This window comes from Melopsittacus undulatus, chromosome 8 (assembly GCF_012275295.1).
Source record: "Melopsittacus undulatus isolate bMelUnd1 chromosome 8, bMelUnd1.mat.Z, whole genome shotgun sequence".
Lineage (NCBI taxonomy): Eukaryota > Metazoa > Chordata > Aves > Psittaciformes > Psittaculidae > Melopsittacus > Melopsittacus undulatus.
In genome coordinates, this window is record NC_047534.1 from 9,172,129 (window position 1) to 9,190,954 (window position 18,826).

At 37.1% G+C, this 18,826-nt stretch overlaps 1 protein-coding gene across 1 annotated transcript in view; it reads left to right on the forward strand.

The window, feature by feature from the left end:
• Positions 1–18,826, forward strand: part of SMG1 (SMG1 nonsense mediated mRNA decay associated PI3K related kinase) — a 66,508-nt gene that overhangs the window by 39,702 nt on the left and 7,980 nt on the right. The window contains exons 28-53 of the mRNA XM_034065245.1: positions 130–289; positions 969–1,089; positions 1,773–2,021; positions 2,329–2,613; positions 3,583–3,727; positions 4,011–4,149; positions 4,442–4,672; positions 4,770–4,947; positions 5,732–5,893; positions 6,199–6,416; positions 6,600–6,754; positions 7,690–7,912; positions 8,818–9,064; positions 9,648–9,877; positions 10,426–10,674; positions 11,065–11,203; positions 11,291–11,400; positions 11,754–11,972; positions 12,403–12,593; positions 13,213–13,385; positions 13,765–14,044; positions 14,745–15,017; positions 15,147–15,381; positions 16,849–17,075; positions 18,264–18,414; positions 18,501–18,690. Of these exons, the coding sequence (XP_033921136.1) occupies positions 130–289; positions 969–1,089; positions 1,773–2,021; positions 2,329–2,613; positions 3,583–3,727; positions 4,011–4,149; positions 4,442–4,672; positions 4,770–4,947; positions 5,732–5,893; positions 6,199–6,416; positions 6,600–6,754; positions 7,690–7,912; positions 8,818–9,064; positions 9,648–9,877; positions 10,426–10,674; positions 11,065–11,203; positions 11,291–11,400; positions 11,754–11,972; positions 12,403–12,593; positions 13,213–13,385; positions 13,765–14,044; positions 14,745–15,017; positions 15,147–15,381; positions 16,849–17,075; positions 18,264–18,414; positions 18,501–18,690 (5,180 nt within the window). The remainder of the gene's footprint in view (positions 1–129; positions 290–968; positions 1,090–1,772; positions 2,022–2,328; positions 2,614–3,582; positions 3,728–4,010; positions 4,150–4,441; positions 4,673–4,769; positions 4,948–5,731; positions 5,894–6,198; positions 6,417–6,599; positions 6,755–7,689; positions 7,913–8,817; positions 9,065–9,647; positions 9,878–10,425; positions 10,675–11,064; positions 11,204–11,290; positions 11,401–11,753; positions 11,973–12,402; positions 12,594–13,212; positions 13,386–13,764; positions 14,045–14,744; positions 15,018–15,146; positions 15,382–16,848; positions 17,076–18,263; positions 18,415–18,500; positions 18,691–18,826) is intronic.

Below are 18,826 nucleotides of genomic sequence, written 5' to 3' on the forward strand. Positions count from 1 at the left end.
GCAAGATTTTTCTCGTAATATCTTTTGAAGATGGTGAATTTGCTTTTTATTCAGCAATTTTGAGATCACTGTTTACTCTTTTAAGTCTAGATTTAAACAAAAATGACTGTTGTGATTCTTCTATTTCAGAAATGTTATTAAGTACTTAAAGCAAACATCACGAATTGCTATTGGACCTTTAAGACTTTCCACACTCACTGTGTCTCAGTCTCTACCAGTGTTGAGCACTCTTCAGTTGTATTGTTCTTCTGCTTTGGAAAACACTGTGTCCAACAGGCTGACATCAGAGGTATCTCTCTGTTCAAAACCTAAATTGGAGTAATGTCTTTCTCCATGTCATAAAGTATTGAAAACAGAACATACATTAATTGCTTTGACAGTTATTAATAATACTGTAAAAAGACATTTTTCTGATGGGCCTTGACCCAATTTTTTTTTAGATTTAAATCTCAGTTGGATTTCTTTCTATAGTTACAAATATTGTTTATAGTTTATATAGTAATATAGCTATATATAATTATAAATATACCATATCTTTCAATTAACAATACATTAGTATTTCTGAAGTTTTACTGATAGTTGCTTTTTAGAGAAGTGTTGATATATCTTCTCCAAATACATTGTAAAACTTATTCCTACAACGCACACTTGTAAGTTATTTGAAAATAACTTTAAATATTTATCAAAAGACAATCACTGCAGCAGTTAAAAACTCCATGTCAAACTTCAACCAGCATCAATGATCTAGTTCTAATTTCTAATCACATAGTTCAGAAAACAGTTCTGCTTGAGTTTGAGCTGTTCTTGGCGTTGTTCTTTGAAATATAACTTGACCATATAGAGTTGTGTAACATATTTGAAATGATGCTTACTCTGCACTAAAATGGTCTTTGGCTTTAAGAAGTGAAAAATACATTTCAGTAAAGATGTCTCTGATGACAACTATGTGACTTCCATGCCTCTTTCAGGACTGTCTGATACCTCTCTTCAATGATGCTTTGAGGTCATGCAAACAGCATGATGTAAGGCCATGGATGCATGCACTGAGATACACGGTGTACCAGAATCAATTGATGGAAAAACTTAAAGGTATATAAGCTTTCATTTTAGTGTTATGAAAGGTAAATGCAGAACTTGAACTAAAATCTGCTCTTGAGAGCAGCAGTTGTCTTTTTTCTATTAGATGGTTTAAAAGATGGTTTAAAGCCAAGTTTGAGTTACTTAGCTGTCTTGCTCTACAAACAGGGGTCTTGATTGCTACTGTAACATAGACAGTGTTAAAAGGAAAAAAACACTCCAAAAAGATTAGCAGTTCTATACTAACTCTTCTAATTGCCCTTTACTTGCTCATCTCTTCATACTTTAAATTCTTTCCCTTTTGAACACTTCAGGACTATTAAGTATGGGTCTTTTAAAAATAATCCTGAAAGCCACGTAAATGTGTGGTATGGTAAGAGATAATTGGGAAAAAGAAGTATCAGGGGACAAGTAGATTTCTTAGTAAAGAATAATATTTATGAAGAAAAAATCACTATTTTGCCCAGCAGATAATCTATGGATATAACTTTTTTCATTTCAGGCAGGTTATATAAATATTCTAGGCAGAAATGAAGTAATCTAAACTTGAGGAAGGTGTTAGGAAATATAAAAGAGCTGAGCAATTTTTTACTGATGACCATGTGCAAAATATGTTGGGCAGAAATCATTTGTGTAGCCCAGGTGCAATTATTGTTTGTTTAATAATTTTGTTTATGATGTCTTGCTTTCTTCAGAGCCAACAGTCCCAATTAAAAGTCATCTAATGGAGTTAGGCTTAACAGCAGCAAAATTTGCACGGAAGCGAGGAAATATTGCCCTAGCTACGCGACTGCTTGCCCAATGCAGTGAAGTTCAGCTAGGAAAAACCACCACTGCACAAGACTTAGTCCAGCACTTTAAGAAATTGTCTGCACCAGGTCAGATAGATGAAAAATGGGGTCCTGAACTTGATATTGAGAAAACAAAATTGCTATATACAGCAGGTGAGTATTTGCTAATTGTGTTGTAGATCCTTGAGCTTCCTGTTTTTGTAACTAGACCAGTTCCCCTGACCTTAAAAATATTGTTATAGGACAGTACGAGTAGGAACTGGTGTCATCCTATTAACTGTTGTCTCAGTCTGAAAGTGTTTTCACAAATCTTTGTTTGCTTGTAATTTTTAACTTCAAAAGAGAATATACTTTGTAAAAATATATTGTTACAAGCTGTATCTAAACATGCTGAAGTTCAGGAGAGGTGTTTTGAATAAAATTAATCTTCTAATGAAGATACGCTTTTCATAATACGCAGGTCAGTCAACACATGCCATGGAAATGCTGAGTTCTTGTGCCATATCCTTTTGCAAATCTGCCAAAGCTGAATATGCAGTTGCAAAATCTATTCTCACACTGGCTAAATGGATTCAAGCAGAATGGAAAGAGATTTCGGGACAATTAAAACAAGTATATAGAGCGCGACAGCAGCAGAATCACACTGGTCTCTCTACTTTGTCTAAAAACATATATAATTTGATTGATCTCCCAGCTGTCAATACACTAGAAGAAGAATATCCTAGGATTGAAAGTGAATCTACAGGTAGATTTGTTCTCCTTATTTTTTTGTTGTTAAATTAGTTAGTGATGATCCCCCCTGAAGGATAGGACCAGTTACATTGATAAGAGTAAGAGCTCCATTACTCGTGTATTTGTTTTCCTAAATGTATGAACAGTCTGGTTTGTGCAATAGGTAGCTGCAGTTAAAAACCCCAAACACCTTAATAGTGATATTTCGTGGGGTTTTTTTCACATTTTTTCTCATTCAGGTGATGGTGCCCTGGAAAAAAAATAAACATATTCCAGTTTTCTATGAGGAGGATAATAAATTTTGCCTTGCTTTTGTCTGCTTTCAGCTCCTGTATTTGCTGAAGCTTGAATGAGATCTTTCAGATCAAGCATTGACAAGATTTTTATTTTGAAGGCCCTGATCTGTGTGAAAAGCAGTTACCTTAGTTCTTCTCATGATCTTTATACAATATTTGAACACTTCTGTTGACACAAAATGTACTTGAATTCCTAATTTTCTGCTGACTTTCTTCAGATGTCAAAGTTCTTTGCTTAAATATGCATTTTATAAGAAAACTTTATTCCTCTCATGCAGAGTCAGAATTCTGTTAGATCTGATAACGGATATTAAGCAATAGGTGCTTCCTGACTTGATGGTGAAGAAAACAAACACTAATGCCCTCCCCTAGATGCTTCATAAGTCTGGTCTCTGAAGCATCTTGCTCTTTTAGACATCGTGAGTCCTTGCCTAAGTTACATCTTTCTGTGAAAGCAAAAACAATTGTAGACTGTAAGCAGTGATTGTTAGCAAATGAAAAGTATTCTTTGTTTTGCAGCCACTGTTAGAACTGAAAAATACTTGCATTTACGAAAATTTTATACTTTTGGCCATTAACTTGACTGAAAAAACTACATACTTAAAATGTTTTGGTGTTATTTTCTGTTAGGGAAATCAGAAGTAGGTTTTACATCATAACTTATTGCTCTATTTCTCCCATTACAGTAAATATTGGAGTTGGAGAACCTGACTTCATCTTGGGACAGCTATATCACTTGTCTTCAGTACAGGCACCTGAAGTAGCCAAGTCTTGGGCAGCCCTGGCTAGTTGGGCTTATAGATGGGGCCGGAAAGTAGTTGATAATGCCAGGTAAATTCATCCTAATGTTTTAAATCTATACACCACAATGAGTTTTCTTGAGATAAACCATAGTTTTCTATTTATGATTACTGTTCTTTGTGGTCTGAAGTCACATGTGAGCAGAGGACTGAGTATTTTCTTTATTACTTGCCCTCTGTAAAAAGTGATTTTAATTCTGAGATAAGAATGAAGATTTCTTTCTTCAAGAAGTTTTATATATACAGTCTTACTACATTCAGTAGCTCTACAAATACTAATTTATTTGGGATCAATAATTCATTAAATGTTACAGTCAGGGAGAAGGTGTTCGTCTGCTGCCCCGGGAAAAATCAGAGGTTCAGAACTTGCTTCCCGACAACATTGCAGAGGAAGATAAAGAGAAAATCTATGGGATTCTTGGGCAGGCAGTGTGTCGTCCAGCTGGCATTCAAGTAAGTGTATATTTGCCTGCTTGAAAAATGTTCAGCCTCAGAGTGAACCTTACTTTTCCTCTACTTGTGATTCATATTAACTCTTATAAGTGTTTTGAGGTTAAAATTCGTACAGTACAAGAGTTCTCTGAGAAACCATCTGTTAGCTAAATGGTAATACATCTGTTCTATGGACTGTGAGAATATTATCAAGTAAAGCAGTTGCATGACAAAAACCGCATTAGGAACTAATGTGGGTTGTGGAAATGGTTGGAGGACTTGATCAAATTGTTTTCGCTTTATTTGCATGTAGGATGAAGATATGACTCTACAAATCACTGAAAATGAAGACAATGAAGAAGATGATATGGTGGATGTTATATGGCGTCAATTATTAACAAGTTGTCCCTGGCTTTCAGATCTTGATGAAAATGCAACAGAAGGGTTAATTAAAGTGTGGAGGAAAGTTGTAGACAGAATCTTCAGCCTGTATAAACTCTCCTGCAGTGCATACTTTACTTTTCTCAAACTCAATGCTGGTCAGGTTAGTGTTTGTACTGATGAGGAAATCCAGTTAAAACTTTTCTAAATGATTATATGAACTATAAACTTAGCTTAGAGGAGTAATTCTTTCTTTCAAGGTTCCACTTGATGAAGATGATCCCAGGCTACATTTAAGAAATACTTCTGAGCAAAGCACCGATGATGTTATTGTGATGGCAACCCTCAGACTGTTACGATTGCTTGTAAAACATGCCGGAGAGCTTAGACAGTATCTAGAGCATGGGTTAGAAACTACACCTACTGCTCCTTGGAGAGGTATGTGTTTACGTAGTTGTTAAAATTAATCTTGGTGCATTTACTCTAAATAAAAGCAGAAAGCATTGCATTTTCATAAAACTTTAATTTAAGCCTGATGGAAAGAGAGCCTGTCTTGTGTTAAATAATAAGTGTTGAAGACTGCTATGCGTTCTGATCCTAGACAGTAAAGTAGAAAAATGCTGGTCCCCTTCCTCCCCTGCCTTAAGACATTGAAAGGAGAAAGGATATACACTTTGTGGAGTATTATGTTATATTACCACCTTAAAGTGGGGTACAGGGTGTACTGGGGAAGGGTGTTTCCTAGCTGTGTTTTAAAATGAAGTTAAGAGAAAGATATATGGCTAAAGCCAGATATCTCAGAAGTATGTGTTTGTCACTACACTACTGGTTCTGGTTTCTCAGGGGTTTTCCCACAGAAGGTTATTGAGTGAAAATGTGGGAGGGAGAGAAGGGGCTGACTGATGCATAATTGTTCTTTCTTTTGAAACATTGTTACTAACTTCAGGAACTATTAACAAGACTTTCTTCGTTTTGAAAAATGATACAACAGGTACAGTGTGCAAAACTCAATTCCTAGTGCTTGGCTAAAGGATTTATATGTTACGTCTGATGTTATCTATATCTGAATAATAGAAGGAAATAAACTATTGCCTGTGCCTAAAAAAAAGAGACTTATATTCTCTCAGAGCAAACCCAGCAGACTTTTAAAGATAAAATATAAAATTTCTGCATCATTTGAGGTGAAATGAAACGGGTCCACTTTCTTTTCCTGTTTATGAAGGTATTATACCTCAGCTTTTCTCCCGCCTGAATCACCCCGAAGTGTACGTTCGTCAGAGTATTTGCAACTTACTATGTCGAGTGGCTCAAGATTCTCCTCATCTCATCCTGTATCCTGCAATAGTGGGCACCATTTCCCTTAGCAGTGAATCCCAGACTTCAGGTATGGAGGAAAAATAAATATTCAAGTACACTTTAGCTAATACATTTTTACATACTAGATAAAAGGATATTGAATTCCTTTTGCTTTCCCCAGTAACTCTGATACATTCTGTCTTACGTGGGACCTCAGTGATACCTTTCATTTGATTTACCAGTTTGGCAAATAAGTGTTTTCAGTTTCATCATCATATACTTTGCTGGTACTTACTGTAATATGGGGACCTGATGTGAAATGAAGTGTTGATTGATACATCTTTCAAGGCCAGAACAGCATAGCTGATATTTTAACATCTGTTCTTAATTTAGGAAACAAGCTGCCTTCTGCCATCCCTACTTTGCTAGGTAATATTCAAGGAGAGGAGCTGTTGGGTGGTGAATGTGATGGAGGGAGCCCCCCAGCTTCTCAAGAAAGCACTAAAGATGACACAAAAGTTGGATTAAATGAAGATCAGGCAATGATGCAAGATTGTTACAGCAAAATTGTGGAGAAACTGTCTGCTGCAAATCCAACAATGGTATTGCAGGTAAATAATCCAAATGTATGCTACTTGCACAGTTATTTGAACCACAAAATACATTATTTGTGGGTAGACCTATTGAAAGCTTGGTGCCTCTTGCTGTTAGGCAGTCATCTTTTTTCATGTTGTACATCTACAATAAGTCTTAATACTCCTAGAAGTGGGTGAATCGTGATTTATTTTATACAGGTTCAGATGCTGGTGGCTGAGCTGCGCAGAGTTACCGTTCTTTGGGATGAACTGTGGTTGGGAGTTTTACTGCAGCAGCATATGTATGTCCTCAGAAGGATTCAACAGCTGGAAGATGAAGTCAAGAGGGTCCAAAACAACAACACTTTACGGAAGTATGTCTTTTTTTATTAGTTCAAGTGATATTTGTAACAAATATATGTTTTTAGGGAAGCATAGACTCAACCACTCAGTAGTGGTGTTGCTCCTGAATTCATACTGTCCTAGCTGCTTCATGTAAGCCAATGACTTTATTTCAAGAACATTATGATGCTACAGCTAATACTGTAATCAGATGAAAACCAGCAGCAATCTACCTGTGAATCCATGGTGGAATTTCCTTAGCAATAATATGTTGGGAACCAATGCATATTTAGTTGTGGGTTAGGAGATCCTGTAGTTCTCATTTCCAAGGTCTTCCTGCAAGTCAGCTGAAATGAGAACAAGCACATTGAAGAGTGTAATCCATTTGGAGTGAACAGAATGTCTTAATCTGCTTTTGAGTTTCAGTGTTCAGCAAGTCTTTTTCTTCTTCACCTGGGTTCTCCTGTGTGAATGTATTTGTGGAAGAGGGAAGCCATTCACTGTGGTCTTGGCTAAGCTTAAGAGTGCCTCTTGAATTCTTATAGTCAGGACTGCCATGGAATGGGAGAGCAGCATGATCTGAGTATCTCGCTTCTTTATAGTGTGGTACATCTTCAGGCAGTAGTAGTAAAGAGCTCTTTAATAAAAGGAAAACAGTTTGTTAGAGTAGTTTGAGCTCTGAGCTTCTCCTCAGGGTTTCCACTGGTGAAGAACCCAGTTAAAATGTTTCAGTTATTAAAAAACCTGAAAGGGGGTGAGGTGTGGGGAGTGTGGCTCAGAGGAACATGCGTTCAGTGTGGAATGAAATACTCTTAATTTTAGTACATTTATCCTTGAAGACCTCATTTTAGAGATGTAATAAGTTTTGTGAATTCTTAAATGTCTCATTTGCAGTGTTATTTTATTGCTTTGCTTATAAAGTGACATGGTTTTTATGGAATTTAGAGGAAATTTTTGTTTTTACTAGAGAGGAGAAAATAGCAATCATGCGTGAAAAGCATACAGCTCTGATGAAGCCCATTGTATTTGCTCTGGAACATGTACGGAGCATCACTGCAGCTCCTGCAGAAACTCCTCACGAGAAGTGGTTTCAGGATAACTATGGAGAAGCAATTGAAAATGCGCTGGAGAAACTTAGGAATCCTTTGAATCCTGCTAAACCTGGAAGCAGCTGGCTCCCGTTTAAAGAGGTACTATACACACAGACAGTACGATGTAGACATGCTCAGCACTCCTGCTGCACCATGTGCTTGACCTTTCTCCTTAGTATTCTCTTGCCACATCAAAATTACAGTCTGAAACTTTCTCTGCAGTCACTGCAGGCCTGCTAGATTGGCCTCTGTAGGAAGGCCTGTTGACTGCCTGCAGTTTTGCATTTCTGCCCAATGAAATTGTTCTGTTTTCTTCAAATCTTGCATCTTCTGCTGTCTGGGATGCTGTCAGTTTTGGGGACAGAGGGCTTTATGGTTTTAAAGTGTTGTCTTTCTGAAACTCTGTATGCCATTTGAGTTTAGTGGATTTAAATTTTAACATGTTTAGTGTAGTTCTCTGGCTATGCAGCAAGCTTCAAGTGATCAACCCTACCCAAAGATACTTTGTTTTTCAGTGATTTGATCTTGTCCTAGTTCTTAATTTGTCTGAGGACAACCAAAATATATATTTACTTGGATATCTGGGGCCACACTGGTGGTTTTAAAAAGTCTTGCTAGACATAACCTACGTTTTATGTGCAAATAGATGTTTTTTGCAGTTTCCTTTCTGCCTTGCAGAACAAGCAGATTTGTAAACAGGAGGTTGCTGAATGCTGCTGTTTTGACCACAGCTCAAATATTTATAAACGCAGGAGCAACCCTCCTAAGGAATCATTGTGACTTTGGTGCTTATCACCTGCAGGGTAGATTTGCTGCATAAAGGATGGGGTTTTGTTTTTTATTTTTAGTTTTTGTCATCTTCATCCTTAACAATAGCTGGATTCATAGGGTGGCAAGGATGCTTTCTGGAAGGTGATCACTATTACATTTCTTTTGGTGACGGTTCTTTTCTACTGCTACCTCTTAATGTGAACATCTGCCTAAATTAAACTTCTTTGGAACAGGTTATGCTAAGTTTGCAGCAGAGAGCACAGAAACGGGCTAGTTACCTTTTACGCCTTGAAGAAATTAGTCCTTGGTTGGCTGCCATGATGAACACTGAAATAGCACTTCCTGGAGAGGTATCGACCAGAGACACAGTCACAATTCATAGTGTGGGCAGCACCATCACAATCCTGCCTACTAAAACCAAACCTAAAAAGCTACTTTTCCTGGGCTCAGATGGGAAGAACTATCCCTATCTCTTCAAAGGTAAGAAATTGAAGTTTTCTCTTGCAAGTTACTGTCTCTTGTTTTAAATGAAACTGCAATAAAGCTAGGAATCCACATGCTTGCAGCTTGTGTTTTATCTGCCTGCCTGATACAGAAAAAGGGTTGTTTTGAGCCATCTGCTCCCTCTCTTCCCCACCACCCACTTCACTATACATTTTCAAGGAATTTTGCCTTGTGAAGCTAAAAGTCGGGTGTTTTGTATCTTCAGCAGGGTTGTATCAGAAACAGTTATTTTACTTGCACACTGATAGGATTACCTGGATGCACTTTTCCAGGAGTTCAAGGTAGCACCCAGAAGAGAACTTCAGAGACTTTATGCCTTTTCTAAATGGAAAGACCTATTCATTATGTTAGCAACCTCGTCTGTACTGCTCACAGAGTGAGCTGTCATAAACTGGTGATTCTAGTAGGCAAATGCTACATAAACACTTAAGTTTAGGCTGAACAACTCATCCTTAATCTACATAATTTATAAAGCTGTTCATAATCTGAAATGAAGTAGGACTTCAGAAAAGAACGAATTTTTATCTAGAAATTAAATTTTAAACAAAACTTACCACAGGTTTGGAAGACTTGCATCTGGATGAAAGAATCATGCAGTTCTTATCAATTGTGAACACAATGTTTGCTACTATTAACCGTCAAGAAACACCAAGGTTCCACGCGAGGCATTACTCTGTGACACCTCTGGGAACAAGATCAGGCTTGATCCAGTGGGTGGATGGAGCTACACCTTTGTTTGGTCTTTACAAGCGGTGGCAACAGCGAGAAGCTGCTTTACAAGCACAAAAGGTAACAACTATGTTTTATGCCAGCTTGAACAATTCAGAGTAAAACATTTATTCTGATGTGCTTTGCAATTCTCCATAACATTGTCTTAAAAAGATTGTGGGTTTTTATACTAACACAGAATGGTTCTGTATATTCTTATCTCTTGGGATTTCACCATATATATATATATATATATACACAGTATATGTTACATAAATATACTCTCGTATGATAATTCAGGGAGAATTGGGTTTGAACAAGTAGAGTTAACCATGATTAAAGTTTATTTTAGTTCAGTATCTCATTCTCATTCTCATTTGATTCTAAATGTGGGGTTTACAGATATATTTTTTAAATTTTCCTTCATAAATTGTACAGTTAAGCCAAAACAATGTGTTTTGTTCATTTAGGCCTTTTAACTATTGAATTTTGAAAGAATTCTGAGTTTTAAATCATCCTCAGTAGAGGAGTTGATTTTTTTAGATTTTATTCTCACCAAAACTGAATTTGAGATACTTCCCTGTAGTAATGAGTTGTAATAGTTAAATTACAACTTTTATCTCTTCTAGGCTCAGGACTCTTACCAGACTCCTCAGAATCCTGGAATAGTTCCTAGACCAAGTGAACTTTACTACAGTAAAATTGGACCCGCTTTGAAGGCAGTTGGGCTTAGTCTTGATGTGTCACGTCGTGACTGGCCCTTGAATGTAATGAGGGCTGTTTTGGAAGAACTGATGGAAGCAACTCCCCCAAATCTCTTAGCTAAGGAGCTCTGGTCATCATGTACTACACCAGATGAATGGTGGAGAGTTACACAGGTGAGTTATAACAGATATCTTCCCTTTGAAGGGCCATGTTTTTAATGGGGTATGGGGCATCAAATGCCTGGGATGTGTTCAAGCAATGATACTCTTGAGTTAGGTGAGCTGGCACTGCTGAAGTTTCATGTAATACAAAATATTGGCAATTGTACCATCTCAAATAAGAAATGGGTATACACCTGATAGCTGTATATTATTATACTGGAATTATCAGCCTACAACATGAGAACTCTTGTAAGATATCAAGCAAATAGAAAACAGCTTGGAATAAGTTGGGTTTGAATTGTCTTACACTTACACTTAAGATAATGTTTTAAGATGGTAGTCAGTCCAGTGTGTTGGCAGAGGATTCCCACAAATAATTTTTTCCTGAAACTCTCTTTAAAGTCGTATGCAAGATCCACTGCAGTTATGTCCATGGTTGGCTACATCATTGGTCTTGGAGACAGACATCTGGATAATGTTCTTATAGATATGACTACAGGAGAAGTTGTCCACATAGATTATAATGTTTGCTTTGAAAAAGGTAATTTAAAAAATGCTATATGTTATTCAAATAAAAGGTTTTCTTTCTTGCTAGTTAAGAGAAACAACTTAAATTTTTGTCTTAAAGGGAAAAGCCTTAGGGTACCAGAGAAGGTTCCATTCCGGATGACGCACAATATTGAAACAGCACTTGGAGTGACAGGTGTAGAAGGGGTTTTCAGGCTTTCTTGTGAACAGGTAAGTTAGGAAACATGCAGAAACCTGAAGGCTGTCATTTGCCAAATACTATCCTAAAAGTTTTCTGTTAAATATTCTGATACTGATTTATTTATAAAGCCTTTGCCTTTTATACTGTGATTTTAATAGGACTTTGTGTGGAAGGCTAGCTAGAATGCAGTCTTTAGTTTTAGTGGTGTTACTACAGGCTAGCTGCATTTGTGCATACTGTGGTGTGCTTCCTGTGTTTATAGTGGGTAGAGCAAAGTTACGGATTTCTGTACCTACTCAAGTATAGTATTTTGCTTTTAAAATTCCACTATTCTGTAAGGGTAATTTAAGATCAGAATGAGTCTGTTTAAAATACGATGCAGGTCCTTCATATTATGCGGCGTGGGAGAGAGACTTTGCTCACGTTGCTTGAAGCTTTTGTTTATGATCCTCTGGTGGACTGGACAGCAGGAGGCGAGGCAGGATTCGCTGGAGCTGTCTATGGTGGTGGCGGCCAGCAGGCTGAGAACAAACAAAGCAAACGAGAAATGGAAAGAGATATTACACGTAGTTTGTTTTCTTCAAGAGTGGCTGAGATAAAGGTGAGCTTACTACAACAGTTTTCTATAACCAAAGTAGGCTCTATGTTTTCCTTTCATTTATTTGCATCTTCAGGTACTGGAAAACCCCAAATTCATTGATGATCATTTATTGCAGCTTTTATTGAGCTGAATTAAGTTTGTATCAAGGAAAGTGCTTATATAGAACTTGCAAATACTTAGTTTTCGTTTTCTGTGTGCTTAATACTAAAACTTGTTATAATATTTTGCCTGAATCTAAGCTAGAGGAATAAAAATACAGGTTTAGAGAGCAGTCTACATGTCTGTTAAGCTTTAGTGCTTGTGACACTTGTAACACTGGAAGTAGCCCTAGATTAACAAGATAATTGAAGGATTAAGTGCTGCCATATATTACTTTCTCTTACCTGTTTGATTTAAGTCCAGTTGTATAACGTCTGTGTCTTGGTTATAGGTTAACTGGTTCAAGAACAGAGATGAAATGCTTGCTGTACTGCCAAAATTGGACAGTAGTTTAGAAGAATATCTGAACCTGCAAGAGCAGTTGACAGATATAGAAAAGTTACAAGGAAAACTACTGGAGGAGATAGAATTTCTGGAAGGTGCAGAAGGAGTGGATCATCCCTCCCACACACTTCAGCACAGGTACAGAGGAGCCAGGAATCCTGTCAGAAATCTCACAGTCCAATACAGTTGATGATTTAGTAATGTACTTACGAGTTAAATGTTCAAAATACATATATATGGGGGTGATTAATAGCTGGGTAGAAGCTATTCTTAAGTAAGCAAGTCACTTCCTGTACAGAAGTATTATTGAAACTGTTTTCCTACTGAATAATCTTATTTATGTCCTATGCCTCATATTCCATCAGTATAACCTGTGCTAGTCTTATGTTCTACACTTGATCCCCAAGACGAGACAGCATGTGCTGTATGTAGTGTAACATAAAATTAATCCACATAATGCAGCTATTGATAAATACCACAAAAATGTTCTCATCCAGGCTTCTAGTTCTTTTAACTTATTTTTGAGTTTATTTGAAATTGATCAAAGATTTCAGAATTGCATGACTATGCACATGCATTATTCTGTAGGAAAATTAACTATTAACACAACACTGTTGAAGTTTTATGTAATTGGTGAAAACGTGTTTATTTTCTGGTCAACAAAGTAGTTGTATTGTTCAGTATTGTTTTCTATTCAATATAGTTATGTATTTTTTCCTTCTAGTACTTACTTAATTCTGTGGCTTTAATAATTCAGGTATTCTGAGCACACACAGTTGCAGTCTCAACAAAGAGCTGTCCAGGAAGCAATCCAGGTGAAGCTGAATGAGTTTGAGCAGTGGATAACACATTACCAAACTGCTTTCAGCAATTTAGAGGCAACGCAACTTGCAAGTCTTCTTCAAGAAATTAGCACGCAAATGGACCTAGGTATAAAACAGTATTTATGGGTTTTCTTAATGGTGTGAAAATATCTAGAGTTTAGTATCAGGAGACATTATGAGTATCCTCCAATTTAAAGGCAAGGACCTGTATAGTAAATTAAAAGAAAGGTTAGCCTTCAAAGGGTAATTCATAACTTTAAAGGCTTCTGTGCCAAGCTATCTGAAGGCACTTGTCTATCTTACCCTAGCTGAGCATGAAGATTATTCTCTTACCTTGTGCTCAGAGTTCTCAGTGTGAATTCTCAATGTTTTCTTTATCACAAGTAAAAGAATACCTTTTAAAATGCGTCAGCACTCAGTATTTGTATATTATTAAATGCGTGTTTCAGAGATGCATCTTCATTTTTAACCATCTTTCTTAAAAGGTCCTCCAAGCTATGTACCAGCAACAGCATTTCTGCAAAATGCAGGCCAGGCACATCTCATCAGTCAGTGTGAACAACTGGAAGGTGAAGTTGGTGCTCTTCTCCAGCAGAGAAGATCTGTGTTACGTGGTTGTCTTGAACAACTGCACAACTATGCAACAGTAGCTCTTCAGTATCCAAAAGCTGTATTTCAGAAACACCGAATAGAACAGTGGAAAACTTGGATGGAAGAACTCATCTGTAACATGACAATAGAGCGTTGTCAGGATATCTTCAGGAAGTAAGTTGACAAAATAATGGATTGTTTGAAGAACTTAATTTTCAAGCTACTTTGGGATTTTAATTTTCTAAATAAAACAAATACTTTTGTGAGGACTGATCTAATTAGAAAGCAAGACAAGACTAAGTTGTAATTCCAGAAGTTTGGGAAAAAAAATGAAAGATGAAAAACTGCTTTAAAAATACTGTTCTGGAGTTTAATCTGTGTACTTAAAAAGAAAGCCAAGTAACATTGGCATGAAGAACCATGCTTGTAGCTTTAGGGTAGTGATGTTTAGGGGTTTTAAAAAGTTATAGTATTTACAAATCAGTAAAGATTTTTTAATTTGTTAAAGCAGAATTTCAAGCAATTATTTTTTCTTTTTCTAAAGTCAAAGCATTGGCATTACTACTGCTTGGCTTACAAAATCTAGATTATATTTGAGCATTTACACCAAAACCCATTTTCTTCCTATTCTATTCATTTGTTGCCCAAGGACCACTGATTGCCTTCTGTACTTGCAAATATTTATGAAATACAGTGCATTCTAGGGCTTCATGAAAGTTTCATTAGGGTGGCCATCAGCTGCTGTGCTATTGAGGGTTGATATGGAGTAGGTAATGTGGCAACTGTTCAAGGCAGGTATTTTCCAAAATACAGAGCAGAAAGCAATTTGCTAGCACTTGAGAAGGGAGAATTTTGTTGTATTTTTGCATTACAGGTATGAGATGCAATATGCTCCTCAGCCACCTCCAAGTATGTGCCAGTTCATAACTGCTACGGAAATGACTCTACAGCGTTATGCAGCAGATATAAATAACAGACTTATCAGGCAGGTGGAGCGTTTGAAACAGGAGGCAGTTACTGTACCTGTTTGTGAAGAGCAGCTGAAGGAAATCGAACGTTGCATAAAAGTTTTCCTTCATGAAAATGGGGAGGAGGGCTCCCTGAGCTTAGCAAGCGTTATCATCTCTGCTCTTTGTACGCTGACGAGGTGAGTTGCCTCTTGTGAAATTTTTTGGTATGTGCTCATATTTGAGACCACATAAAAGGAATGTTCAAGTGATGGTTTTGTGGGGAATGCAATAGCAGGCAGGTTGTCTAAGTGTCATAATTCACCTAGGCGAAATCTGATGATGGAAGGTGCGGCATCTAGTGCTGGAGAGCAACTGGTTGATTTGACTTCAAGAGATGGAGCCTGGTTCTTGGAGGAGCTCTGCAGCATGAGTGGGAATGTCACATGCCTTGTGCAGTTGCTGAAGCAGTGTCATCTTGTACCCCAGGATTTGGATATTCCTAATCCACTTGAAGCATCAGAAGCTGTTCACTTAGCAAATGGAGTATACATCTCACTTCAGGTGATACTTTTGTGTTACTTTTCCTTTCCTAATCCCTGAACTTCTAAGGCTTCACCTAAGCCATTCTTAACATCTTCTTCCTTAAATGGCCAAATGTTTGCTTATGGTGCTGCTGAGATTTTTATTTTGTTGAAGCTTAGTCATCTTCATTGCTGTATTTGGCTGAGCTGAATAGGCTTTGCTACTGCCATTTATGTTGGTTGAAAGAAACAATTTTGATCTATACATGACAAATTGTAAAAACTGCTGTCAAATAACCATAATAATTGTTAGTATCAGATTTATAGACACATCAGCTTTGTTTTGCTTTCATTCTTTTATTCTATTGCTGGCAGTCCAGAACAATTTCCAAGTGGTTTAATCTATACTCTGTCTGTTTTCTGCTCCTATTAAGTCTTACTTATTTTCACCTAAAAGAAGTGGTTTGAAACAAATTCTGAAAGTCTGTTTTATAGGCCCCTGTCTCCAAGATTGGGAAGGAGAAAACTGGGTTTATAATTTTGTGGTTTAGAAATGTTTCCACCTTAACCAACTAAACAAACAAAAAGACATTAGTGATAGATTGAGTGAAATACCTGCTGAAGACTCAAATGGTTTATAAACTGTGGCTGGTGGAAATAGCTTATTGAGGCTCTAGGTTCCACTGTATTGTGTTTCAAAAATGTTTTCCTACCAACCTGTGTAAGCACACTGAGATTTTTGTCCCATTGGTTTTTCACTCCTCAAAGTAGTAACACTTCAGAATCATGCCTGCAATTTCATTGCATTGCAGCTGAGATCTTTCACCCACATTGTTTTCCTCCCTGTGAGCTCTTAGGTAAGATGTGTAGCTCACTGAGCAGCCAGGATAACTCATCTTTTTTCCTTTTGTGTCTTGTCTCATTTTGGAGACAGAACATATTGATTGGTTCTTTCTATAGCTACCTTTAGCCCTCTGGTGCATTCTGCTTGCAGAAAATTGCTTTATGCTATTGCAGGTACTATTCTTACCTGCATTGATTTCTGTGGCGTGAGTAGGACTCTAATAAAATAATCACTGGCAAGTTTTTTGATTATTTTCCTTGTATAGTGCAATTAGTTTAACAAATCATAAATTCTGTAAATAATTTAACCTAATCTTTTAAAGTTATGTAATGGAAGGAAAAGCTACCTAATTTGATTAAATTGATTTGGAAAGTGTGATGTCTGTACCACCAATGCTCTACTGAGAATTGCTGTATGGTATTGCTGATGATGCAGTTAAGGTAGTTGTTGGTATATTATGCAAATGTCAAACCTTTGGGTTTGTACAGAGTGTAATGAATTCCTGATTTTTTTCAACTTAAAAAAAAGTTGGTTTTGACCCTTGGATGACCACCATCTTGTTATCTTTCAGAGAACATCTACTACCAAAATGAGAAAGATGCTGTATATGATACTTCTTGAGAGGGGAAAATTTCTAATGTTTTCATGCCTACTTTCCAACAGGAACTGAACTCAAACTTCCGACAGATCATTTTTCCTGAAGCACTTAGGTGCTTAATGAAAGGGGAGTATACTTTAGAGAGTATGCTCCATGAATTAGATAATCTCATTGAACAAACAACTGATGGAGTCCCTTTGCAAACTTTGGTTGAATCTCTCCAAGCCTACTTACGAAATGCCGCCATGGGGCTAGAGGAAGAAACACATACTCATTACATTGATGTTGCAAGGTAAATCACTTTTTAGTTAAGGTGTGAGAGAATGAAGACTGCACAACATTCGTTTGTGTGAATATTGTTTGCAGTACAGGCTTTTCTTGTCCAAGAAACCTTAAGCAGAGTGCAGTGTCTAAAGTGCACATTTCCTCTCTGTGTTTGTGCATTTATTCACATGCATGCATAGACGTACAGAGCTATGGCAAGTTACATTTACATTTGCCTGAAGTTGACTTTTAGTAGTCAACTTCATTCAAAACATATAGTTGCGGTTTTATGCTTGAAGTTAAGGGATGCTTGAAATAGAAACTGGTCCATTAGTTTGTGGGAGGAAGCTGGGAAAGGGAGAGCTTGTAATTATGGAACTTCTCCATCAAGAGGTTTGATGAGCAGCTTTTGCATGATGAATTGGTGACTTCATTAAAAAAACCAAAATATAAATAAACAAAATCCCAGCCAAACAAAAAGACTTGTGCATCTTGTAATGTGGGACAGTACCTTAGTATGGAAGTTCTTGGTAGACAGCTGAGCCAATTCAAAAGCTTCCTGCAATGTGGAAGTGATCTTGATGCTTCCCTTGTGCCAGTTATGGTGGCTCCATCAGTGCTGCAAAGAAGGCTGCTATATCAGTTGAAAGCGATTTACTTTTTTCTCTTAGGTTACTTTTCTTCCTGGTTTACCCCTGGGCAAGCCTACTCAGGCTGTTAGTTAAGGATCAAAAGTGATATAAGGGAGGGAGAGGATAAGACCACCTTTCAGGAGCAGTAAGCTCAACTGTAACTGAGACCTCATCCTCCACTTTTTTACCCTGTGGTGCACTCAGGCATTTACATGTATTATGTTTTAAAACCAGTACTTGATTTTAATGAAGGGAAGATATTTACATCACTTATTATTCATAATTTTAACATGGTCATAGGAAATATAGTTCGTATCCTCTACCTGCATTTTAAGTTAGCTTTGTTAGCTGGTCCTTTAATACACTCCTGTCTTATATGGTATCTTTAGCTGTTCTTATGAGACCAGCATTAAGATTTATGTGGTAAGTAGAGGAAGAGGTGTAAGAAGAGCATGCATAAATTTCACCTTGTTCAGATGCATCTTCATTCCCATCTGCTCTGGCTGTGGGAATCAAATCAGTTTAAGAAAATCCTATTTATTTCTTGTAGACTAACCAAAACTGTGTAAATTTTCTTTTTTAAGAGTGCTTCATGCTCAGTATGGTGAGCTGATTCAGCCAAGAAATGGTTCAGTGGATGAAACTCCCAAAATGTCAGCTGGGCAGATGCTTCTGGTAGCCTTTGATGGAATGTTTGCTCAAGTGGAAACTGCATTTGGTTTATTGATTGAAAAGGTATGGATTTGTTCTTTACAGAGTACTTTGAGTCAGGAATATGAAAGCTTTACAAAAACAAGCTATATTTCCTTTACATTTCTCAGCTAAACAAGATGGAAATACCTGTTGCTTGGCGTAAGATTGACATAATCAGGGAAGCCCGCAGCACCCAAGTTAACTTCTTTGATGATGACAATAATCGGCAAGTTCTAGAGGAAATTTTCTTTCTGAAGAGACTGCAGACAATTAAGGAATTTTTCAGACTCTGTGGTACCTTCTCTAAAACATTGTCAGGTAAAGAAATGTTACAAATATTCAGTATCACTTTGTCCACTTCTCGTACAGTGATAGAATAGTGCCTTTTGAGAAGAATGTAAAATGATCACTTCTGCTGTAACTTACCTTTCATATATGGCAAGCATGCAGAAAT